The following is a 26,078-nucleotide window of genomic DNA, read 5'->3' as shown; positions in this document are numbered from 1 at the left end:
AAATCTTCTTCTCAAGAACTACCGAGTTAATCTTAACGTAATTTAGCATAAATCATCCTTAGGGAAAGGAAAATTTAAATTGCAAAAATTATAGGCGATTTCTGTTCCAAATTTGAGATAATTGCGAAAATACTAATAAAGAATGGCTCGTTATTCCATATATAGTAGACTGGCAATTCATTGCGATAGACTGGTCTTATGACAGGCATCGCCAGTCTACCGCATCTCGAAAACGAGGTTCTTTGTTTGAAGCTGGCAGTTTGTTGTGCAACAGTTCACGTGCGAATAAATCTATGAAACATGGAAATAACATTGGTGCCGATTATTGTGAAGTAAATTGAGGTTAAATATTTTAACGCGTTGTCATTTTCACTTGTGAGGGTGGTTTTAGCTTGTTTTGATTTTTTCGTTTCATTTTGCTTTTTAACTTGGGGAAACAATCGCCTTGTATTTGGAACATACAGACCTCGGTAAATGTTTACCTGCGAAAATGATAAAATCTGATGCTTTAACAACGTACTAAAGTGCATTTCCCTCTGTTTTTATTGTTTATTAATTAATTTTCTAATTGTGCCAACAAGGATCAAACAAGGGTGTTGGTGTTAGCTTGTTCGGATTTTCGTTTCGTTTTCATTATTTACGCTTTGTAACCTGGAAACTATCGTCTGTATTTTGTGATTTTTACGTATCAAATCAAACAGATACGTCGGTAAATCAAACAGTTAACTGTTTACCTGCGCAAAATCTGATGTAGGGGTACTGAAATACAATTCATTCTATCGGTAATTCGGCATTATCTTTTGCGTAATGGTAGATTAATGCAATAGGTTTTGTTGAGATGCTCGACATTTTCTCGAGTTTATTCAGTTTAAATAGAGTTTGATATCGCTGACGGAAATATGTAGGTATAAATATGTGTATATATGATTCATTTCGAAAAAATAAATTGTGTTCTTTATTTGTTATACATGTAGTGCATGTTTCTTGTGTTTAATTGTTTACAATTTCTATTTACTAACCATATTTGAGTGTTAAGCTTCGAATTATAAGCAAGATACAAAGATTTGCTCACAATTCTATGTTTGTACACAGATCTTAAAAACTAAAGATTCAAAAAGTAAAAAATTTGTCAATATTTATTAAGAACATTTTCAAAGTCTGTTCTTCCAGAAACCAACTTTAACAACTTATTGTATTGAAACTTAATCTTTTTAGCTCACCTGAGGGTGGGGCCACAATGGGGGGTCGCAGTTTAACAAATGAATATATAGAGTAAATCTTTAAAAATCTTCTTCTAAGAAACTAATCAGCCAGGAAAACTGAAACTTGTGTGAAAGCATCATCAGGTAATGTAGATTCAAATTTGTGAAAATCATGAACCCCGGGGGTAGGTTTGGGCCACAATGGGAGATCGAAGTTTAACATATGAATATATAGAGTAAATCTTTAAAAATCTTCTTCTCAGAAACTAATTAGCCAGGAAATTAGCCAGGAAAGCTGAAACTTGTGTGGAAGCATCCTCAGGTAGTGTAGCTGCAATAATGTAGCCCTCTCCCGATTTTTTTTTTTTTTTTTTTGGGAGAGGGCTACAACTCCATAGGATCTCCGTAATGGTGCAAGTGCGGGAGTGATTCACTCCCGCAACGATTTCGTCTCAAATCGTATATAAATGACAATAACATCTGCATTTCTTACCTGAACTCAAATATTGTGGATGTCTATGGCATAAATTAATCCAAAAATATCAAGTATAGTCCATATATCGGTTATTTTTCGTGTATGTCAACAACGCAAGTTGAATTTGTCCGCCATGTTTACTGACCTTGACCGGTTTTATTTTGGAACAGCCAATGAGAATTTAGGAGCGGATCTTGAACTGAATATAGGAATTCCCCTATTTTAAACATAATTAACGCGGTAAATATGAATTTTCCTTTATATACCATTTCCTTAAATGATTTTTTAGTGATAGAACGAGGTAAGATCGATTATTTACACTGACATTCATGTTATCAAGCCCATCAAAACTCCAAGCGTAAATCCCATAAAATCACGCGAGAACTGTCATGGCTGCTGAAAAAGACGACTGGTAAACATGCTGATGTGTTTTATCTGGTTTTGATTTATATACAGTTAGTTTGTTCAACCTGAATTAAAAAATCATTTTATCTAAAGGAAGTCAAATATAAAATCGATCTTTTCAGACCGAAGTCAGTCGCATTAAAAAATTAATTTTGCACCATTACGGAGATCCTATGGAATTGTAGCCCTCTCCAGTAAACATCATATATAAAAAATCGGAGAGGCTACATTATTGCAGCTACAGGTAGTGTAGATTCAAATTTGTGAAAATCATGACCCCTGGGGGTAGGTTTGGGCCACAATGGGCGGTCGATGTTTTACATAGGCATAAACAGAGGAAATATTTAAAAATCTTCTTTTCAGAAACTAACTAATCAGCCAGGAAAGCTGAAACTTGTGTGAAAGCATCCTCAGGTAGTGTAGATTCAAGGTTATGAAAATCATGATCCTCAGGGGTAGGGTGGGGCCACAATGGGGGGTCAAAGTTTAACAAAGGAATATATAGGGTAAATCTTTAAAAATCTTCTCAGAAACTAATCAGCCAGATGATTCTTTATAATTGTTAAGACTTTGGCCACAGGACAATTCTTTGGCCTCACGAGAAGGTTTAGAGTTTGATGTACGTTTATATCCCATATATAAACTATTGTTAAGGATCTTTTTGAGAACTGCAATACTCAACATATGATATGACTATAAAATCATCCTGTTAGAAAAGGGACTAATGATTATAAACTTAAGAATATCCAGGGGGAAATGGATTTTATTTATACAGGATCTACATGTATTATTGTACATTGTCCAGATAGTTTGTATTATGACTCCATTAAGCTGATTTTATCATACCTGTTGTTCCTCAGGTGAGCGATGTGGCCCATGGGCCTCTTGTTACCATCAGTCTAGATTTTTATTGTCTTAGCTTTATGATGTTTCTGACCTTTTGGCAGCTGCCTCGATCATATCAGCAGCCATCAGTTTGAGGCGATGGTCGAGGTGGTCGGCGAACATTTCGTCGGGCCAGTGAAGCTCGCGGATAAAGCTCTGTAGGGCGTCCAGCTTCCACAGCATGTCCTCAGACGTCGCACAACCATTTCTGTCAACAGAGTTTACAATTGTTTTAAAAATCCTGACTGAAGTATGACCATAACATTCACATAACTTAGTTTTAATCTGATTTTGAAAAATATAAGTTTATAGTCAATCTGAATGTAAAGTGTATTATAAAACTTGTATGTTCCAACCAGATTAATCTTTAAAATTAGATGTAATGGTATGACAGACATACTTCTGTTTGGAGATAACTGATTCTCTAAAGTAGATATATGTATTGAGGTTTATAGCAAATATATATGCCCTCTCAGATGGATATTTAAGATGTGGATAACATTAGATGCTTTAAATAAATATCTTCATTTCTTCAATATAAGCTTGGTATTACAGTGAGAGTAACAACAGAGGACTCTGACCCTTGTGGTTCCCAGCGTTCACGCTCGAAGCCCTTGTGGATGGACTGAGCGATGGAGGACTCCATCAGATCCACATAGCGCACCACCTGAGGGGCAAACACCATCCGCAGGTGTTGGTGGAACTTCCCACTGGATAGGTTCTCTGCATCACAAAGAAAAAAGCCATAAAAATAAACCTGGATTTAAACGGGTATCTACTGACTTATATAGGATTCTGTGGAGTAAATAATCAAGTTACTGGTTTATGTGCATGGAGATTTGTCTTTATTTCAAATATTCTGTATGTAGTCACCAATTTTAATAGTGTTAGCATTTACTCTTATAATAAACATTTTTCTTAAAACCAAGAGTATTTTCGAGGATAGTTGTTGCATACAGAGATTTAAAGTAAAATGATAAATATGAATGCAAAAAAAATCTTTTAATCAAAACATCCGATGTACATTTTGAGCGATTGCCATTTCAGCCCCTGCCATTTTCAATACTGGTTATTGTCATCTTGACAGCCCATATCCATCCATGGTTTTCTATACATTTTACCAGAATTAACTACTCAGCAAAAATTTATAAGTACAGACAAACCATCATTTCTGAGGTAATCGTTCAGGAGCTGGAACAGTGGGAAGCTATCCCAGGTGTCTGGGGGCTGCATCTCCAGCGTCGAATCCATGTCCACCGCGAACAATGACCAGAATATCTCTGCATGCTCCACCAGTAGATCACTGAACCACGCAAACGCCTGAGACAAAAAAAAAATCAAAAAAATTTTAATCTCCGAGACCAGATTCAGCCATTGGACATCCATTTACATGTAAAACCATGAGATGCACAATTACCGGCATTGGTGATCACTAATTAGATATGAATATCATTGTGCTTTAATAATAGGTTAATGTTAGTTAATAAATAGTTTCATTGAAGTCATTATAAATATGAGGCCCATGGGTCTTGACAAGTCACCTGGATATAAAGCAAAGTTCCTCTCCAAAGCCTGAATCAAAAGTATCAACAACTTAAGGATGTTGGATGGTCTAAAATTACTCAACAGATCCACCTTAGAGTTTTACAATGATTTTTTTTCTCCAGCCCTATTATAAGTTAGTAAAGTCAAAACTAAAAACTTTACAATTTTAATATTTGACATATGAAAATAGTTTAAAAATTGCCATAACAATCCAATTCATTTAACAGAGAAACCAAAAGATAGAAAAAGATAAGGCTCAGCTATGGTAGTATTGAAAAGGTAAAAAAAGTAAACATTCAACAGAAAGAAAAGACGGAAAAGAGACAATAGAGAGGTAAAGAAAAGCTCCTTAGAATCTTCTGCTCAGAGGCGAACTATGTATCATCTTTCTGCAAAATTAAACCCATCGTAAATACTTTCATCAGCTTACAAAAAAGTTTCATTGCTTATAAATATTATGATCGATTGGTTTTTTTTTGGCTGCATGAAGTTAAAACCATCACAATTGGTACTTTTTAAGAATTAAATCATGAAATTTTAACACTCTGACAGTGGAATTAAACCGACTTACTATATATATCAATTTGATTGTTATGGATCTTATTAACAATTAAGTCAGCTATAGCACATAGGTTCTGAATCAGGCGATTGAAGACAATAAAATACATTATAGAACTTTCAAACTCTAGGAAAAAAATGGCAGCCATGCAATCAATCCTTTTTCCAAAAGTATTATTTCTCAAAATGCTAAACAAAAGTTGACGACAAACGAAGATGAATTGCAATTGCGAATGACCCTTTTGTGACCCATTAAAATCTGGATGTTAACTTTTAGCATTACAAAGAGAAAAAAGTTAAAGAAGCAACAGCAAAGCTTATAAGCTTTAATATTGAATTATAGTCATAATCCCTTGCATATCATGTAGTTCAAAATGAAATTTATGAAAAATATCAAAACTGATTGTGTATTGTACTATAAAAATTCAGTCATACACTTTGAATATTTTTTTTTCTCAAAGAATGTGTAAAATTAATTATAAATTCTCATTAAAATCATCTTTCATGGCATATGCCTTAATATTATTCTCTGTGAGAGACTTAAAAAAAACTGGTAACAGCAATATGATATGTGAAGATGAAATAAGTAGCTACCTAAAACTCATTATTTTTCCTTTCACCTTAACTAGTTAAAAACAGAACTAAATTAAATGCACTGTGAATTAAAACTAAGTTATTAGATGCATTAAAATATCAATGAATGACCAATATGTAAATATAATCTCATAGGAAAATGCCCTGACCCAAAGGCATATAATCAAAACATACTTCAGAAAGGAATGCGTAATTATTGAAAATTGAAAACAAAATGAAACTGAAATCAAGAATTTAACAAACTTAAGATTCATCAACCCCCAGCAAACATAAAGAGGCCATATAAGCTGCCAAAGGAAAGATTCTCACTTGATGTATATTTTTTGTTTTACTTTTCTACAAGAGAAGACACATGAAACTTTTAATGACTATATCCTGAGATTGGCAAGCTAGCATTAAGAAAGAGCCAAGTATTAGCTGTGACTCTCCAAATGATTGTGTTGTGTGAAATTCTATTATAATTAAATTGAATATGCTTAGATGGTAGATAGCCTGTGCATACAGCAACACCATCTTTTCTGGTATTAGAACTCTCCATGATGCACCAGGAGCAACTGTCTATCCTTGACCCTCAACCATCCCTCCAGACCAACCCCACCCCCCTCAATTACTCTATAATCTTGGTCAAGTATCATACATGTATCTTAATTCAAAATCATTGTCTGATTTCAAAATCCCTAATTATGGATTCTAAAAAGTGAGATAATATTCAACTTTAAAATCCACTAGGTAATTTCTACTTCATAATTGATTGAAACTTTTAATTGCAAGAAATACAGAATGCATTGACTAGAGTTAAACTTTCAAATTATGGTAACTGAAGTAACTTACATTTCCATATAAGGGAGAATTGGCTGTTCCTTCTATGCAATGCAATGATTGATAGCATCAATAATTTAAGTACTTTACTTACTTTTTGAATGACAGAAGATACACTTAAAGAAAGTTGTTTAAAATAATTATAATTGACAATAAAAATCCTTTCTTTGGTAGTTCATGCAGATTATAAAGGTTAAGCAAACATTGCAGAAAAATGACTTCTCTGACATGAGTAATGTATTTTTCTGCAATGCTGGCTACTTTCACAATAATTTATTATTCAAATAAACCACCAAAGAAAACATTTTATGGTTTGAATAAAAAATCTTGCTAATTCAACACATCTACATATTTGAAAGTGGAAACAAATGTTTGTATTAAAAGTACTGTGTTCTTGTGTTTACTAAAACATGGAATGTGCTTTTAAACAAAACAATAAACTTAGTATTCACTATTGCACACAGATGGAAAGATTATAAGGAACTGGATATTTATTAGATTAGTTTGATAATCAAACTTAAAATTATAAAGCCTAATTTTTTATTCAGACTGCAAAGTTAGAGAAATACATGGAAAACAATAGTTTAGGTTGTATATTTATAAGAGAACTTTGTTTTACATATATTTGACATTTGAGATGCCCTTCCACAATTAGTAAATTGACAACATCAAGAAATCAAATATATTCTTATCGGAATTATTCACAATGGCAAACTCATTGAACTATTCTTACTTTCATGAATAAAACATGCTTTCTCTGATTGGCTCCTTCACATTTACATGAAGGAAATCTCACCAATCCAGTTAATGCTTACAATGACATGTTTTTTTGTTATACTTTCATGTTAAATACTGAAATCTGATTGGTTTAGACGCAGGTCATAATCTGTTCTATTACCCTCAGCGTTAGCAACGCACTTAGCAACGGGTAACATTACAAATTGTTACTTGCGCGAAAATCATGCGCATACGGTTCGCCTTAGAATTCACGTTATTCCTATCTAAAAGCAGTGATGTTTTCTTTAAAATTAAGACATTCAGTATAACAAAATAAATAGTGCCTGTTTGGGAGGATAACATTGGGAGTTTAAATTGACACCCCTCAAAAACCATTTTTCTCAGGTTGTCAATTTCAACTGTTACCCTCCCAAACAGGCACTATTTATATAATAACATGTTCATTGCTTTCAGGCCTCCAAAATCCAGAGTTTTGACCTTTAATTGATGAATTAAAAAGGATATTAGACATACAAGAAAACTTAAGTTCAATGAGTTAGTCCATGGTCAGTCAGCCTTTGTGAAACTAACCACAGGTTTCTGACTTTGAGCTTAGTTTGAAAATCTAAGCACCAAAGATAATCAATACAATGATACTTTTCAAGTGAGCTAATTCATGTACATTTACAGCATTCTCAGATACTAATGTACCATGAGGTCAAAAAAGGCATCTTTTAGGTAACATGTAGTATTAACAACAAACACACTAATATTGTGCTTCTTTGCAGACTGTATATTAATCATTAGTAAAAGTGTCACAAATGGTGACATGCATATTTGGTGCAAGAAAAATTTACTGTAAATTCCAAATCAAACGCGAGGAATTTATATCCACGTAAAATCGTTAGAAGCACCCCTCATGGATTTTAAAGTCTCGCCATTATTTTCGGAGAGTTGAAAACTATGAGAAATATTGATATATGTTCTGTGTTTGCAATTTTATTTTCTCGCGATTTGATACAAAACAGCGGGATTGCAGGATTAAATACTCGCATAATATAAGGAATTTACAGTATTCTTTCTTTTTTCATGATCAAGCTACATTTTTTTAATATAATCAAAAACGTTTAATCATAAAGGCTTAATAGAGCCAAGAGGATATATTTTCCTTTAAAGTTCAACAGTAAACATGTATGGCCATATTTTATTCCAAAATATCATATTTATCATTTTCATTAATTTTTTTGTTACCAATTATATATATAAGAATTTAACTTTCTGTAAGGATCTAAATTCAACAGCACAGTTAGTTTAATAGCAACATTTTTTTTCTTCAAAAGTTTGTAAACTTTTTTTCCTGTAAAGTTCTACAAATAAAAAATAAAAAAAGAGAAAGTTTTATGCCGAATCTAAAGTGCATGATGAATCGTAATACACAGGTGAGATTTGAGCTAATCAAACAAGCCAGTATCAATAATCATTGAAAACATGAACACGCTTCATACACTATATTAATAAGTGTAAAAAAGGAAAATTAATAATGATGAAAAAAAGAACAGAATTATTGTGCTGAAAAAAAAAGAGATGTCACAATGATAACTCACCGTTACAAAGGCCTAACAATGGAGGTAGAAAAGCACAAAAACAATATGATGTTAGTACCATGCGCATGTCAGGAACAAATCAGAATGAACATCACAGAATTTCACACTTCAAACAACTACTGGGGGGGGGGGGGGGCCTTTGGGGGAATCTGACTAAAATCTATATTTTAAAAAAATTCTGGATGGAATAGAGTCCTTCAAAGAACGTAAGCATTTATAAAAGACAAACTCTGCCCTAATGTTGTATTGTTAAGCATTATGTAATACATGTATTGCTGAATCAATTTTCAAGTGCTAAAACCTTGTAAAAAAAAATTCTCTTTGCACCATTAAACTATTACTGATAGTCATCATTTAAATGTACTGAAAACAAGTACACCTGATGAATATAATACCCATAAACCCAAAATTTATCCATAAGTATATTACTTATAAGAAGTTTAGCTAAAGTAATCATTCAATGTCATATGTTTTTCATTCTATCTGTTACTGCCTTAATTTCCACCTGTCTGTAGACAACTTTGACGATTATTTTTGCTTATTTAGGCTAACTTGACAAATAAATAATTTGATGAAAAATTTTTGCTGCTTAAAGGTTGACCAAAAATAATATTATCCTTCAACATTCAAATTCAGTTATGTTCATTAATAATAACTGCACACCCTTCAGTTCTTATGTTAAGCAAATAAATGTGCCCATATGTAATGTTAGTAATATTGATGTGTATTTTGAGGTTAGTAAGGACAGTGCTTTGTTTACAGTAAGTAGTAAGCATTAATAGCAAGTGCAATGTCTGTTTTATTTACCAATTTTCTTCACCAAATCCTCACTTTTAAATGAGAATATTATTTTCTTACAATAAAATATTGTTGACAAATATATTCCAGTTTTTACAATATAAGATCAGATATGAAAGTAAGTAAATGTGCTGACAATTTTAGCTTATTTCCCTTGTTTCTGAATTCGTGATTTTAGATTATTTTTTATCTTCATTTGAATTTTCCATTTTCTGCCAACGATTCCATTCACTTTCTACACAATAAAGCAGGATACTGACATCAAAAGGAAAAAACATTCACTGAATAAACACTGGTTGCCACGGAAATCAATACAATAAACAACTGGTTGCCGTGGTGATTGATACTGACCTCAGCATGATGTTCCTCGTTTTGCTGTAAGACTTCGATACAGAGTTCCGCCAGGTGAATCACATCATCCAATCGTTTCTTTGGTGACACTTCCTCATTGTATGAATCTATCGTAGATGAAACATGATTGTCAGAAACTGCTAATCACAGAGCTTATAATGGTTTTTCCCCTCATTTTCAACAATCAATTAATTTTGCAAACACATGTTTGTAACAGTAATAAATAAGAGTTTTTTACGATTCAAGTTTATTACATCAATTGAATGAAAATTGCAGGTAATGTAAAATACAGTTTAATGTACAATTTCATCTAATCTGCTGCAGAGTTGAAAATTGTTTGTTCTTCTTGTATTATCACATAAATGGGATTGACATACACATTCTATACATATGCCTGGAAAATATGACACATTGGATGCAGGAAAAAACCCAAAAGACTTGTACTTCATCAAACTGTTCCTAAGATTTTACAGGCAATACATTTACAATGCATCATTTAATTGTACTAAGCCATTCATATAAATCAATGTAGCTAAAAACAGAAGCACATCAATTAACTGTTACAAATGACAACTTTTCTTATCTTTACAGAAATTAAGATTTCACAAATGTCAATACATGCAAATCTTAACAAAAAATGAATTCCTTCGTAGAGAAAACTTATAGGTAAAATCTTGTGGATGAAGAGGATTGGGGAATCCAGGAGAAAACTTAAGACATATGTACATTGAGCTGTTACAGTAAATTTTTTTTATTCAGGTGGATGATGGTGGTTTGGGTGGGATGGAAGTACATTGTATTGGTTTACTTTCTGAATGTTAATTACATCAACAGGGTGAAGAAAATAAATCAATGAAATAAAACAGGAAATAATTGGTGGGGTATCAGGACTTCAGATAATACCACCTACCCGTTGATCCTGACCCTACAGAATTAAAAGTCCAATGTTCAACAGAGCAAAGTCAAGTCACAAATGAACGCAAAGGACAAATCACAGAAACTGGATTGTTAATCAATATATGCTAGGTATATCTAAGGGCTGCTTCCAATGTCATTTAAGAAAATTTCAACATGTCAACATAAACTTGAAATGCTCTATAGTCCCATAATGCTTCACATTATATTCTCAAATAATTTAACCAATGCCATATTAAAGATGTAAACCAGTTCAAGGGAATGTACCAAAAACAGTAACGAGACACAAAAACCTTATCTACTGATAAATTAATATTTGTATAAAAACTGCCATTAAAACAATGGATATATTAGATTAGTACTTTACTAAACTGAAGAGGTTAGTGTGAAATCTACTGTAAATTGTTAAACCATATTACAGTGACAATTGAAGCATGCTTTGTGAGTTTGACAACAAATTAACCCATTCTTGAACAAAATAAAAGTTACATTAACTATAATTCAAATATAAAATTAGGGAAACCATACTTAATTATAATTAATAGAAAATCAAAAATGAAAAAAAAATATGGAATGAAGCAATTTCTTTCACCTTTCCTTCCTAAGCATAAAAAATATAGCATACATTGTAATATGAAGCAATTTCTGCATTACTGCAAAGCTCATTAATACAGCCATGAATATTATAATCATATTCAAAGATCAATGAAGAAATATTACATGAAAGCATGGACTAATAGTATATTTTAATTCATTCGGTAAATAACATTTCAAAAATTTCTTCAATTATAGCTGATTAATATTTATTTTATTTCAGTTTTGTAATTTTACCTTCAATCTTGGCATATTCGGAGATCCGTGTGTAATTCACAAGAGCTGCATTTTCGAGACACTTTTTGATGACATTTCTGACTTCTTCAGGTGGAACAGGGGTTACAATGTCCTTCATCAAAACCTGGAATGTAAAACAATAAAATAATGACTCTGAATCAGTCTGCCATACTCTTAGCAAGTCTTTGAAACCTATTTCAAATTATTTGAAAGCTATTTTGTTCCACAATTTTCAAAGACAATTTTTGGACTGTTCTCTCTCTCAATAAGAGGGCTTTTCATGTCTCTGACTAAATAATTTCACTGATTTTTCCAATAAAACCAATGCCCACAAATATTTATAAAACCACAGAATAGAAATTTGACTATGCTATAGTGATTGATATTGTAAACCAACTTTAACTTGTAACAACTTTATTTCACTATTTATTGGTTTGCACTGACTTATTTTTGCGATCAAGATGTAAATAATTATTATTAATACCAGAGACACAATACCAGAGATTATTAATACCAGAAACATTTGAAGACTGTGAAATATTTGCACCAATGAGACTTTGTGAACCACATGAAAATGTCTTGCACATAAATAGAAGTTAGTTTACTCATGCAGTGTAATGAGTGTTGTTTACCCTCTCCAGCAGTGACAGTGTGGCCTTAAGGGCTCCCTCTGGTCTTCCGAATGGAAAGCAGTACCTGCAGATAGCACAAAAAGATACTCATTTTGAAGTTACAATGTATTAATCTTTCTCACCAACTTAACTCAAATTAGTGCTTTAATTAAACCAAATAGCAACATAAAACAGTACATTGTTGATTACTAAGTACCAGTAGATGAGCAAGTAGAAAAGTCAGAGAGAGAGAGAGAGAGAGACAGATAGGAGAGAGACAGACAGACAGAGACAGAGAGAGAAAGAGAGACAGAGAGAGAGAGAGAGAGAGAGAGAGAGAGAGAGAGAGAGAGAGAGAGACAGACAGACAGACAGACAGACAGTGACAAATAGAGAGAGAGAGACAGCGAGAGAGACAGAGAGACAGAGAGAGAGACAGAGAGAGAGACAGAGAGAGAGAGAGAGAGAGAGAGAGAATTACCTGAAGTGTGTGATCTGGTTCTCCAGTAGTATCCTCAGTCGTTCCTTGATCTCATCAAACTGTAACTTCTCCTTCAGTAAAACTGTCCCTATGCCGTCTGGTCTGTAGAAAGCATGAATTAAATATTTAAATAATTTAGAATTTTCCTGATTAAAATACACATGTACCATATTGTCAGCTGGGTTCAAATCATCATATAGAGTAAAAATAAGCATTTGGTTCAATGAAAACTTTTAATGTATAAAGTCAGCTAGAGCCTCTTCTTAATACTGTGTAATACTACCTGTAAAGGTCATCGTGGTGAATCATATTAAACCAACTATTACCTCCTGTAAAGTTGTCATTTTCATTAGAGGGTTTTGCTAATCTTTATTTTGAAATGCAGGGAAAAAAAATGATAATTTTACCAGAAAATGACAGTCATTCAATATGCCCAACACTTTGCAGATCTTAAACACAACTTTAATATATAAGGATGACAGTTTATTCTATTTCATACAAGCAAGCGCCTTTGTCTACTGTCTAGCATTTCACTGGCACATACATAATCCCCCATCTTTGCAAGCCAAGAGTATTCCACTATGCATTCTGAGTCATGGAAGATGAAGTGGACTGCAGTCCTTTAGATTTGTGATGTTTAATTATAGACTCTATATAATTTCATGCATCAGGCAAGCTTTATTGTTTGGCTGGTAACTATGGATGCACATTTGTTCATGAAATCTTCATTATTAATTGTTTTAAGTGCCCTTTTTTCATTTTATAGATATCACAAAGTACTCAAAACTAAATTATTTTAAGGTTATTTGTATTTTGCAAGCTGTGCAAAATTTGTGATTAAAGGAAATAAAGGTGGCAATACAAGAACAAAAAAATCAGCAATATAAATGCATGAAAATATAACTGTGAAAAACTAGAACAGTAATATATGTGGATAGCTATGCAAGACAAGCAACAAGTCCATGTATATGCATGCATAATGAGGATTGAAAGCAGCAGTTTTTTACATTCATGTGAATGTTCTTAATAAATTCATAAAATTGATTCCAAGGCAAGCTGACATTTCTGGGATAAATAACCCACTACCAGAAGCAGATAAACCTAGGAATGAGTGACATCTTACCTCTTTCCCCGCTTTAACTTAATTTTGACCTCATAACTAAAGCACAACAACAGATTGTATAGCAGGTACAATAACACAACATGTCAAGCAAATCAACAAAAACTAGGTACTTGAATTTCCATAGAGATGTAGAAATTCAAAAAATAAACCCACATTTACTTTGAAGAAGGTGTGCGTGCTAGCAGCATTTACTACATCGTAGGCAATTGATGAGAATAATCGTGAGCTTTACAACCAAAAAATAGCATAAGATTCAGTATAACATATAAATTATGCTATGATTTACAGAATAAACAAATGAGTGAAGAATTCCTTGCAAAGGCCCTTGATATGTTTCAAGCTAATCTAAATCAGGATATGTGTAGCTTTGAAGCTTAACTAATTTTCACACACTAGAAGTCTGAATAAAAACAAAAAACAAACGGGAGTCCCCTCGATATCCTTAACCATCGTCAGGGAATTCTGGGAAATCGTCACAATGGCTCTCCCTACCTGTTTCCGTGAACATGTGAGGCGCAGAAGGCGAAGCTGTAGTGGATGAGGGTGGGGTCTATCATGATGCCCCCCTCGGCCCGCTCTAGAAGGTCGTTCAGGTAACAAAGGTGTCTGTGGCAGCCCCGGACCCCATACCTCGCACAATACTCGTCCAGCACAAACACCTGACCGGGACTGAACCAGCCCTGGAGTGTAAAATCAAAATCATAATAAGGTTTTCTTAGAAAGCCTAATAATACTTATACTTAAAATAATGAGAGAATAATCCAAACTCTAAACAGTCTCATCTTGAACAAATTTACACATTTTATAATTCACAGTATTTACTTTTGAAAAATCTTAATACAATTCTCCAAATATTGTCAAAAAAAAAACAACACAATCCTCATATATACAGTAAACAAACGTGTGGAAATAGTTGATAATTAATGGTTGAATAAAATCACTAAACATCATTAATTAACAGACTTCACCATGGTTATTTGTCTTGGTGAACATCAACTCAATGGACTTAATAAATACTTGCATCAACCTATCAAATATGAACTTGACCAGGTTTTAACATCACCAATGTGTTTCATCATAACTCTTTGCCTGATATCTAAGATTTTACCTCTTATTTTTGCACATGCCCTTTAAAGGATTTAAGTTTTGAAACTGCATTGTGAAATTTTAGATTTTGGTAACTGTTGGGCCTGCATTTTTTGCAAATGATTAAGGGGTGTAAATTTCAATTCAACTGTACCTTGAAGGGACATAGTCACAATTTGAGCTGAAAATTTTCAAATTTATTTTACCATTTTACCGTGTACAATGCTTCACAAAGAATTGTCTAACAAAATTGGAGAAATAAATGTTGAAAATTTTTAAGTTCAATTCGTGACAATGCCCCTATATCTTCATGAACATAGGAGTGTAGAGGGTGTCGTACCAGACAGGTGTAGGCGTCGTTGAGCCGGTAGTCCAGAGTCAGGGTCTGCAGCATGTTAAATAGGTCGTGGTGGTCAAACATCACAGGGTTCGCCTGTACAAACTCGTCCAGGCCGTGCTTACGCGCCCGGTCAGCATCTACAAACACCAAACACAAAGTTAATGACAGATGTCACCAATATGGTTTTTAAATGGCTAGGATTTGATATTCAACCATCATACACCAAAACGGTTTCTTGATGAGAGGGATATGTTTTTCCACAATTAGGCACACAAAAAAATGTTTTTTAGGCAATGATCTCTCTTGATGTTTAGAAAGAATTCATGCAACATCATGCTTTAAATCATCAATTTTTCTAACCAAACAAAGCTAACACTTCACCGAGTCTTACTGACTTCCCTGCATTTGTTCCAATTATTTTTGGTCAAGCATTAGTAATTTTTAAAATTAAACTTGTATACTGACCTCCTTGCATGCGTGAGATCTGTGTGTTGGATATCTTGTTGGTCTGTACCACAGGGGGCACGGGTTTGTGGGTCTGACCGGTGGCTCTGTAAATAGCCTGCACCCACAGGGTCCTCTCATTCTCATCGTCAGTAGCGAAGGTCACGTTGTCTCCTTCCTTCACACAATTAAAGAAGTACTTCCCACCAAAGCCCTCTGCATCTGGGGGAAAAGATTTCAGTTAGTTAATTTTTAAATTGAGCAAAATAGGTACAAAATCCATCTGATTCTTTGTATTACTCTTTCATTAAAATGGTATCGTCTTTCAAAACAATGAATATTCCATACATTAGTTAAACATGTTTAATATCTGTCAATTTTATCTCAACTGAAATGAGGTCAGGTCTTCATTCTTTGCAATGTTTTGCAATTTTAATTAAGCATTATGATGAAAGATTTATACAATTAGTATCTTAGTTACATTATTACACAAACCAGGAGCAGTAACATCTACCAATGATCTCTGACAAATTAAATCAAAACAGCTTTTTTTATGTTACAGTTTGTTATACAAATTTTTCAGTTTCATGGAACATACATGAACATAAATTTAAGCAGAACACAACAGATAATGAATTCGTCAGACAGAAAGACAGTGACCATCGTTCACTTGGCAAGGTCAGAGAAAAGGGAGACAAACCTGGGACTTGTTCGCAGTAGTCCACGGTGAATCCATCTAACTGCATCATTTCTGTGGGGTCCGGTTTCTTCTCCCGGTAACTACACATGGCAAAGGTGTACTGAGAAACCTACAACACAAATAAAAACATAATGTACATGATCAAAAGAGTAAAATGTCAAGGTTCACAAAATTTTTCTTTTCAGGTGAAATTTTGAAATAATATTTATCAGGTTACGGTATTCACAATATTCACAATCTCACTTCATGAACCCAGCCCTTTTCCCTATTGAAGTTTCCAACATTTTCAATTAGAAAATTCTCATAAATTGATATTCTACCATATCTTGTACGTATTTTTACAATTATCACAAGAAATATTTTTTAAAACTAGGCGACATACCTGCACCAGAACAAAATATCTCTTCTTGTATTTCTTCCACACCTTTTTGCCAAGTCCGTACAAGTACCTGTAAATAGTCATACACTGTCAGATTAATATTCAATTACTCATATACTGTAGGTTCCTAATTAAACGCGAGGAATTCATATCCATGTAAAATCTCAAGAAGCACATCTCGCAAATTCGAAAATCTCGCTTTTTTTTGACAGATGTAAACTACACGAAACTATGATGAAATTTGGCAATCGCGATTATGTATTCTTGCAATTTGATGGAATATGGTTGAATCGCGGAATCTCGTATGTAATCGCATAAAATAAGGAATCTACAGTAATCAGATCAACTCCAAGTTTTATTCTTTTGATCACTATCTTGATAACTTACCCACAATGCTTCATGTTCTGCAGTTTATCCAATCATATCTCAAAGTTCATTTTGATAACTTACCCACAATGCTTCATGTTCTGTGGTTTGTCCATTCTGACCGCTATCTTGATCTTGAGGTCGTCTTGGCAGTTCTTGGTGGTGTGCATGCGGTACCACTCAGGCTGACGGCTACTGCTGGCGGTCACAGGTATCACCACCTACAGAGCATTAAAACCCTCTACTTCACAAAATCATTACAGGTACATTAATGAATATGACATGCAAGGAGCATCATACCTTCATATTTCCCTATATCATTAGACTGCCTTATTTCTAATTAATCACAATTCAAATCATCTATAAATCATTTAGTAGGATACACTTGGAATGGGAAATTTAGAATTTAATGAACAAGTCATACTTGTATTATCATACTCTCACATCTTATTCCTGTCTCAATAGACTTTTTTTTTGCTCTTTCACTTCATTGATAACATATAATCATGGTAAAAAATCAGTGATAAATGCAATGTTTTGAATTTTAATACAGAAAGGGGTTCTAATAAAATGGTTTTTTTAGACATCAGTGACCCTGACCTTTCCAAGTTCCTTGTCCTCCAGACTGAGCATGCCTGAACTCTCTGTGTACAGTTTGACCTTGACCACAGGAAGTGGGTGAGTGGTGGTAAAGTCTCCCTGAGTGTCCCAGCTACAATGTACAGGTCTCACAGAGTTAATTAAATCAGTAAAAAATAACTGATAGGCATGAAAAAAAAACTTTAGTGCAAGCCATTCCGAATACACTTGTGTACCAATGCTTATAGCTTATACAAACCAACTGCAATTTATTTTATGATTTACTACAGTTGTTAACTGGTTTCCGTGGGCTTTTCAGTAAAATGTAGAAATAATATCAAAGACATGGACAACTGCTTACCCTAGTATTACCAACCATGAATTGCTCATGAAAATCTCAAAATTTTCTTTCTCACAAATGAAAAATAAATAACTGTAGTTCAGATGGCAAATAATAGTGCACATACAGCTATTATAAAAACCATATCTATATATATTATAAACACATATGTAAAATATCAACTTTTTTTGTCAGAGTTATCAAAATAGAACAATTGACCCAAATATTAACCTTGATTGTATGATATTTGACCTCATACTGACCTCTAATGTACCAGGTATGACATCTTACTTAATACTGACCTTGAATGTATGACATTTGACCTGATAATGACCTTGATTGTATAACATTTGACCTGATAATGACCTTGATTGTATAACATTTGACCTGATAATGACCTTGATTGTATGACATTCAACCTGATACTGACCTTGATTGTATAACATTTGACCTGATACTGACCTTGGTTTTGAAGCCTCTGCCTGGTCGGTTTGTAGCTTCTCTCCTCCCTCCACTTCCATCGTACAGTACACAATCTTGTTGTTGGCCAAAGACTTAAGTCCCTTCACCTCTACCACATGAACCTGTTCAAGAAAATTATGCTGATCATAATAAATCATTGATATAAATAAAATTTTAAAAATTAATATACACTCTCCTGAGTCTCCTCTTCATTGCATTTAACTGACCATCCCGACTCAGTCTGCATCTTTAGTTACAACATCTATAGTATATTTTGATAATTTGTAACTTTATAATCTGTACATTCATTCTCCTTATAAAGTACACAATGTTATAGCTGAACACTTTTGAATATATAAACATAAATTGACCTTACAATAGAAATTGACAAAAACAAGATATCTGTCTGTAAAGTCCCTTATGCTGCCCCTCTCAAACATTTTTTTTGTCAAATTACAATTCACATTCAAACCAAGTTTTGAAGATAAATAACATGCATTGAAAGCTAGTGAACAAGATGGCTAACCTCCAGTGTGAAGGAGAGAACAACATCCAGCTTGGACAGGCCGGAGTCTGTCTCATCATTGATGTCCATCTTCGACAGGGAGGAGTGCTGAGCCCTGAAACAGGCATAGAAAAATAATGGTCCATCAATATTGCATGACATGTACATAACATTCAAAATTATGAGGCAAAACTAAAACACTAGGCAATAATTCATAAATTTAATGATTCAGAACAGAGCTGCAATACCCAATAGTGAATCATGATTTTACTTAGCCATCTCCGTACTAATGGATCTATTAAATTGAATTTAGAATGAACTTTTAAAAAGTGACTAATTGCAACTGACTATCAGCAGTGAAACTGTGTTGTTGTGATTGCTTTAAAAAAATTTATTCATGTTCTCTTTAAAAGTATTTGGAGGGGAAAGCAAAGAATCTTACTAAGTTAATATTGATTTTACTATAAAATTCTATATAAACTGTATGATTTATTAATATATAAAGCAGTGATAAAATGCAATTGGTTAATGCACCAATCCATTATATCTCCGATACAAGATTTATCTTCTCTATCTCAATTTTAATAACAATTTGAGGGCAATCATCAGCAATACTTTTAATTTTCAGTCAGTTGTTTCCCTTAGTGGGAATAGGCATAATATATTAATTAAAGCTTGCACATTTAACAAATAAATACTGTTTGATCTCATTCAAATTTTGCTGGCATCAATTAATGTGGATTTTGTTAAAATCCCAGTTTTAAAGATTAAATAAATAATTATGTAAATTCGCAGCCATTGATCTTTAATCAATACAATATGTTACTGGGTATTAGAAATTATACTTCAATTAGCATTTACTTAAATTGTTGATCAACTCAAGAATAAAATCCACAAAAATCATCATTCAACGAATACTGATGAAACCACAGTATGGAACATAGAAAATACATAAACACAATGTCATATATATATATTTTGGCTACAAAAGTATAGAGGTCATAACATACAAAGTACTTAATATAGAGTTTTTATCAGCTCTCCCAACATTCATCCCTCCATTACAATTTTATATCCCATCTGCGGTACAGCTAAAGTGTTTATATGTATAGAGAAGTAAAGATTTTTTTTATCCCTCATCCTTGATACTCAGTTTGCTAAATGTCAAACACTTTCTGTCCACTCTATTTCGTCCCACTCAGAAATCCAAAAATCAGAGAGTAAATAACGATAATTGCAGGGCAACAACCCAAATCGCTTCATTGCTACACAATACGGCGATTTTTTTTATTAGTAATGGAAGATTAACTGGCTAATTTGAAAGACGTGTAAACAAACGAGTTATGTTATGATGAAACCTGCCAGTTTTCATACACGGAAATCCATTTGGGAAATGACTCTTACGTCAATGAAGAGATCATCTGATAGGTCATAAAATATTTCTCTGAGCCGAAATTGTCTTTGCGGAAAGTCTTTTGGCTGAAAGCATGGTTCGTCTAACAGACAGGCCATTACCTTTTTTTTTGGATAAACTTTCAAATTGATTGCTTGACAAATATTTTTCAGAATGGAATTCATTCTGTTGGATACAGCAATTTATTATACAGTGTCTGTCATTTGATAAAATTAATGAGAAAATTGCAATTTTTTCTGTTTTAATAATTTGTAGGAGTTTCTGGTTTGGCATTTTGCTGAAAATGAATATGGTGTCCTTTCATTTTAGAAGTTTCAAGAAGATTAAATAATTGCAATTTTTTCTGTTTTAATAATTTGTAGGAGTTTCTGGTTTGGCATTTTGCTGAAAATGAATATGGTGTCCTTTCATTTTAGAAGTTTCAAGAAGATTAAAAAAAAAAAAAAGAACAGTTAACAGTATTAGAAAAATAATCAAAAGGCTTCTGAATAATTCATATTCTTGCAAATGTCATGTTAGGCTGGTTTCGGATTAGACAATCTCAGATTGTAAATGTTTCAAATTAGAAAGGTTGCGGATTAGACAGGTTTCTGTTTAGATAGGTTTCAGATTAGACAGGTTTTGGATTAGAAAGGTTCCAATTAATTCCTGATGATTATGTTTCTGAGGTGTTGGGATAAACAACAGTGGACTGAAATGCCATTGATCAGTAGCCACCACTTACAACCAACACAACGCTGAAGTAAATGGATTCCTGCACAGTCAGGCAACTAATTGGGTCAGTTTGACCTATTTAAAAATTATCGCTTTTTTGTGCACTCACACAAAAATACTCAAAATGTCATTTCTGATTAAAATATCAATGGTATACTTACCCAAAACCTACATTTAAGAAAAAAAAAGTCTAGTATGCGGTATATTGAATTACTTTGAGAATTATAATGAATGCTGGATTTAATTTTGTTAATGGACTGTGTTGGTGGTCCTTCCTTTCATCTAGACTCATAAATTCTGCTATTTCTAAATTCCTTTGTGTGTGTGATTTGGGAGGGGGGGAGAATGAAGGTCTATATTGCCAAAAGTTTTCACACAAAAATTTAACAAATACAGTCAAAAATGCCGAAGCGGCCACCCCTATTAAGCAGTCACCTTTCGTATGTGGTCATTTGATTTCCTCCCGATGAAAAAAGCTATATAATTGCCCTCTAAAGAGCGGCCACCTGTCTAACACGGTCAGCGGTCATCGTATTTTGATCCGAAACTGTACAGTCGACATGCATTAGACGGCCATTTTGGCCGGTCACATTTTTAAACATGGCTTCCGAATGTTGAGTAATAAATGTAAACAATAATTATACGCTTGAGGCGAGAGAAACCAAATTAATCGATGTATTTATAATACATAATTGGCAGATCAGATACGAATGGGAATCAAGTGAATTGTTTAATTATGTATTACCAATGTTTTATAAACATAAATGAAATAGGTGTCAAAAATGTCCGCGGCTAGGCAAGAGCACATTGCTTGATTAAATAATATGATTTTGAGTTCAGATACGGTCGGTTAAAAACTTAATTGTTGATTTGTATTAAAAGTGTTTGTTTTCTATGTATACAGTACTCATGAAAATAGTTAGTGTTATAATTGTGAAAATGTCAGCGACAAGGTTTTACCACGTAATGACTTTATTCAATAATTTTAAAAAATATAAAAATTGCATACACAATGCATTGTTATGTATTTGTACTTATTTGTAAATATAATAGATACTATAAAAACATTTAATCAATTACTTTATCTTTCATTTTGATACATTATTGTTTTATTGTGATCATTGTTTTAATAAGGTATTTGATGTTGGCAAATTCACAAGATTCAAAGGTCACCTCTGTTAAGAGGTCACTTTGGGTGTCTCCCGCAGGTGGCTGCTTAATACAAGTTTGACTGTAATATATATAATATCAAATATCTTCCTTCTGTAGTTTATTTTCATACAAGTTTGATTTTTTTTTTTTAAATAACAGAAATTATGAATAGAAACATTAAGTACCACTGATGTAATAGTCTGAATTGCTATACCCCTGTAAAACAGTTACTATATAACTCTATACGAAAAAAGTCCAGCATTTTGACTGTTGGACTGCAACTGTTGGATTGGAGCGGTTAAAATTGACTGTTAAAAAAGACTGTTGACCAGTGACGTCACATTCCACGAAAAGGTGTTATTGATTAGGGGTATAACAAAACAGTTGTTGACTTTGTCTCGGGCAACAGTTGATCTGTCGGACTGGCTCGCAAACTGTTGCCCAAGGCCAAAACAGTTGATCTGTCGGAGCGGCACTGTTGCGAACTGGTCTGACAGATCAACTGTTGCCTGAAACACCGGTCAACAACTGTATAATGTTTAACTTTGTAATGTCAAAGCTAAATCTACCATATCAAACATTAATTAAAATGAAGGAGCATATAACACTGCAAATTATCATTACTTGGAGACTGTGTGTGTTTGTGTGTGTGTGTGTGTGTGGATGTATGGGTAGATGGGATGAGAATGTTGAGAGAGGGGATTAGGGGAGGTAGCAGAGGTTGCAGATTGCTTTGTATGTGTGAGTGTGTGTGTGTGTGTGTGTGTGGGGGAGGGGGGGGGGGGGTGTACAAGTCTGGCCTGAAACTGAGATGCAGCCACACCATCTTGTTGTAGCATTTGAGTTTCTGGTGGAGGTTAAAGAAGGGGGGGGGGGCTTACATAGACATATATACCCACTGGTAACATCCAAGTTTATGTGACGGGGAGGAGGGGAGGTGGTGGAGTAAGGTACAAGGAAGGGCTATGCCAGACACTGCACCCACCTGTTGTAGCGTTTGAGTTTCTGGAGCCGTGAGATGGTGGAGTCGGTGCTTCCTTTAGACACGGGTAAACTCTCCAGGTTAGCCATCAGCAGGTTAATGGCCGACTTCAGCTCATCCATATACATGCTCTCCATCTCCTTCACCACAAACTTAGGGTGCTTCCTCATCTACAACACACCAACCAATCAAATTAGAGTCTAGAACTTCAGAAACCTTATTTTTGTTAAATGAAGAGGATGAAGTTTTTTACTTGAGTTCCTATTAGACCCTAAATTACGGGTAATTAATTTTATACTATATTTCTAATTTTGTGATTCAAAGATAATTTTTTCATACTTAACAAAGATTTATAATAGATTCTTTAAGATTATAATGATTTTGGTCCATGATTGAATAATGAAAACAACATCACTAAATGGTTTTATATCCAACATTCTAGAAATCACAAAATATGAAATTCTTCAGTCTGCATGTGACCTTCCAGGTGATTATAACTTTTTTTTTCAGAGGACTATAGGGATAGTTAGGTTACAATTGATTCCACATGTATATAATAATCTTATCATCATTTTTACTTTCAATGAAATTCTGTGTCTCTCACTTACTCACTGTGTTATATGAATTCAGTAGACAAAGTAAGTAATATAAGGCTCCAACTGTATAAGGTTTACTTACACAAGTTTTTTGTCTGAATCATAAATCCAATAAATTCATTTGTAGACATGTAATAAAAAGATTAAGTTTGATTTTTAAAATTTATCAATGTGATTTAGCTATCCTCATGAGTAAAAAAACAATTTTCACTTTGTGCTTCAGGCTTGGTGAAATTTGTATTCATCAGATACTTAAATAATCATATTATAATAGTCCACAAAAACAGCAATGATTTTTACAATATCAATACCCTTGACATTTGCTCTGTTAGCTGAAGACGCCTGTCCAACTCCCTGCGAACCTGGGCTGCCTGTTCATCTGCATTGTCTAACTGTAAAAAAAAAAAAAACGTTATACATGTACTAAAAAACATTGGCTAATGGCTGCATTCAAGTACTATACAAATAGTGTCCATATTTACAAAGGATCGGGTAACTCTACAGCTAGTAACAGTGGGTGTTTGATTTAACAATCTGCAAAAAAATTACAGCTTATAAACACAGAAAAACTTTTGAATTTTTAACTGAGTTTAGAAACAAGTGGAGATATTACATAAATATATCATTCTGCATGTCAGAATTAAAGTGTTCATGAAGGGAACCTGGGAATCCTAAACTTTCAAATTGGATCTCTCTGTGTTACAAATGGCCTGCAATGTATATCTAGCTATTATTGTCTGACACTAAGAATTGATTGGGCTTTTTTTTCCAATACTACACCACACACTCGGTCGGAGGTGTTTGTCAATACACAGTCCCAGCAAATAAGTGAGGTGGATGCAAGAGTTCGGCCCTTTCAGGCTGGTAATAGCGTTAATTTGGTCATCATTTTGTGAAGCTTGTACTCATTATCTTAAGATGTTAGTGAAAGATATTATAATATCATTAGCTATTCTACTTTTTATTCCTAGTGGAAATATATCCTGAATCAAACATGGAAACCTTTCAACGCATTATGACACATGGATGACTATAAAGCATAAGGTTCTAGCTGTGCATGCATGTTGTCATAGATTTTTTTAATTAATCTCTTAAATCAGAAAGGAAAAAAGAGAGTTAAATAAACACACAATATGAGAGAGAGAGAGAGACAGATAGATGGATGAACAGACAGACAGACACAGATAAAAAGCAGAGAAAAAGAGAGAGATAGAGAGAGAATCAATTCAGGAATAAGATCAATGATGCATACTAGTTCCCAGATCAAGGGAGGAGGGGGATCAATAGTCAACACCATAGCAACCCCTTTATTACCCCCTTCCTTCATTTTGGCCACTGGTCACACCGGTGGACAAGAGAGCCTAGCTGGCCATTCTTTTTAACTATTGTCCGGATTGATTTAGTGTATGCCAATAAACACAGGAAGCCCATAAAAAAGAACGTCAGACACAGTATCATGTGACAGAGTCAAACAGAGTTTATACATGCATTTGTTGACGGGGACATTGTTCTCCATTAAAAAAAAAAATCTCTTGTCCATCCAATTAATTATAATTCATTAAATCCACTTAAAGCAACACTCTGATCGATTTTACAGTTGATTAAGTTTCACGAGGATTTGAAGTTTTAATATGTGCATGGAAAATAATGGCAAAGTGAATTTCTATGTTCCATATTACGCCCATTAAAATGACATCTCATTAAGGTGCAGACAGACATTAATTAAGATTTTTTTGTCATTATCTAACTAATTAGTGTTTTAAAAAGACATGCATCGACATTCACTGAAAAATGTACAAGAAATATCAGGTATTTCTGGACTTTTACGGCTAAAAGCCGTTGTTCAACTCGTATGAGAATCTTCAAAGAATTCGCAATTGAAAGCTTAATGAGATGTAATGATGGTTGAACAGAGACAGTCAGTGCTAATCATGTGATCTATTCATACAAAATACTATTTATCACCAAATAATTACATATATATAACAAATTGCTGTTACTGAACAAACAATCTTAACATTTTTTTTAAACACAGATTAATGTAAACCTACTTCTATTTGCATTAGAGAACAGTAAATTCCTTATTTTACAAGAGTACTTAATTA

The 26,078-nt window shown here is 33.6% G+C and overlaps 1 protein-coding gene across 15 annotated transcripts in view; it reads right to left on the bottom strand.

The window, feature by feature from the left end:
* Positions 1–26,078, bottom strand: part of LOC128157675 (calcium-dependent secretion activator 1-like) — a 41,001-nt gene that overhangs the window by 4,850 nt on the left and 10,073 nt on the right. For 3 of the 15 annotated variants that reach the window (XR_008239846.1, XM_052820258.1, XM_052820263.1), the window contains exons 2-22: positions 24,285–24,365; positions 23,381–23,547; positions 19,137–19,230; positions 18,611–18,732; positions 17,830–17,941; positions 17,314–17,450; positions 16,867–16,933; positions 16,485–16,593; positions 15,806–16,006; positions 15,341–15,477; positions 14,407–14,594; positions 13,915–13,950; positions 12,792–12,893; positions 12,332–12,395; positions 11,700–11,823; positions 10,864–10,878; positions 9,954–10,060; positions 5,974–6,000; positions 4,131–4,287; positions 3,549–3,690; positions 3,020–3,175 (exon numbers count right to left, since the gene is read on the bottom strand). Coding sequence is in view for 14 of the 15 variants with exons in the window: in XM_052820258.1 (XP_052676218.1) it covers positions 3,020–3,175; positions 3,549–3,690; positions 4,131–4,287; positions 5,974–6,000; positions 9,954–10,060; positions 10,864–10,878; positions 11,700–11,823; positions 12,332–12,395; positions 12,792–12,893; positions 13,915–13,950; positions 14,407–14,594; positions 15,341–15,477; positions 15,806–16,006; positions 16,485–16,593; positions 16,867–16,933; positions 17,314–17,450; positions 17,830–17,941; positions 18,611–18,732; positions 19,137–19,230; positions 23,381–23,547; positions 24,285–24,365 (2,345 nt within the window). In the remaining variant the exon portion in view is untranslated. Of the gene's footprint in view, positions 1–3,019; positions 3,176–3,548; positions 3,691–4,130; positions 4,288–5,973; positions 6,001–8,804; positions 8,817–9,953; positions 10,061–10,863; positions 10,879–11,699; positions 11,824–12,331; positions 12,396–12,791; positions 12,894–13,914; positions 13,951–14,406; positions 14,595–15,340; positions 15,478–15,805; positions 16,007–16,484; positions 16,594–16,866; positions 16,934–17,313; positions 17,451–17,829; positions 17,942–18,610; positions 18,733–19,136; positions 19,231–23,380; positions 23,548–24,284; positions 24,366–26,078 lie in introns of all 15 variants that reach the window. The other 12 variants (XM_052820270.1, XM_052820272.1, XM_052820262.1 and 9 more) reach the window with 11 other exon arrangements.

Source organism: Crassostrea angulata, chromosome 8 (genome assembly GCF_025612915.1).
Source record: "Crassostrea angulata isolate pt1a10 chromosome 8, ASM2561291v2, whole genome shotgun sequence".
Taxonomy (NCBI): Eukaryota; Metazoa; Mollusca; class Bivalvia; order Ostreida; family Ostreidae; genus Magallana; species Magallana angulata.
The sequence above is the reverse complement of the archived record's forward strand: the minus strand, read 5'-3'. Positions and strand labels throughout refer to the sequence as shown.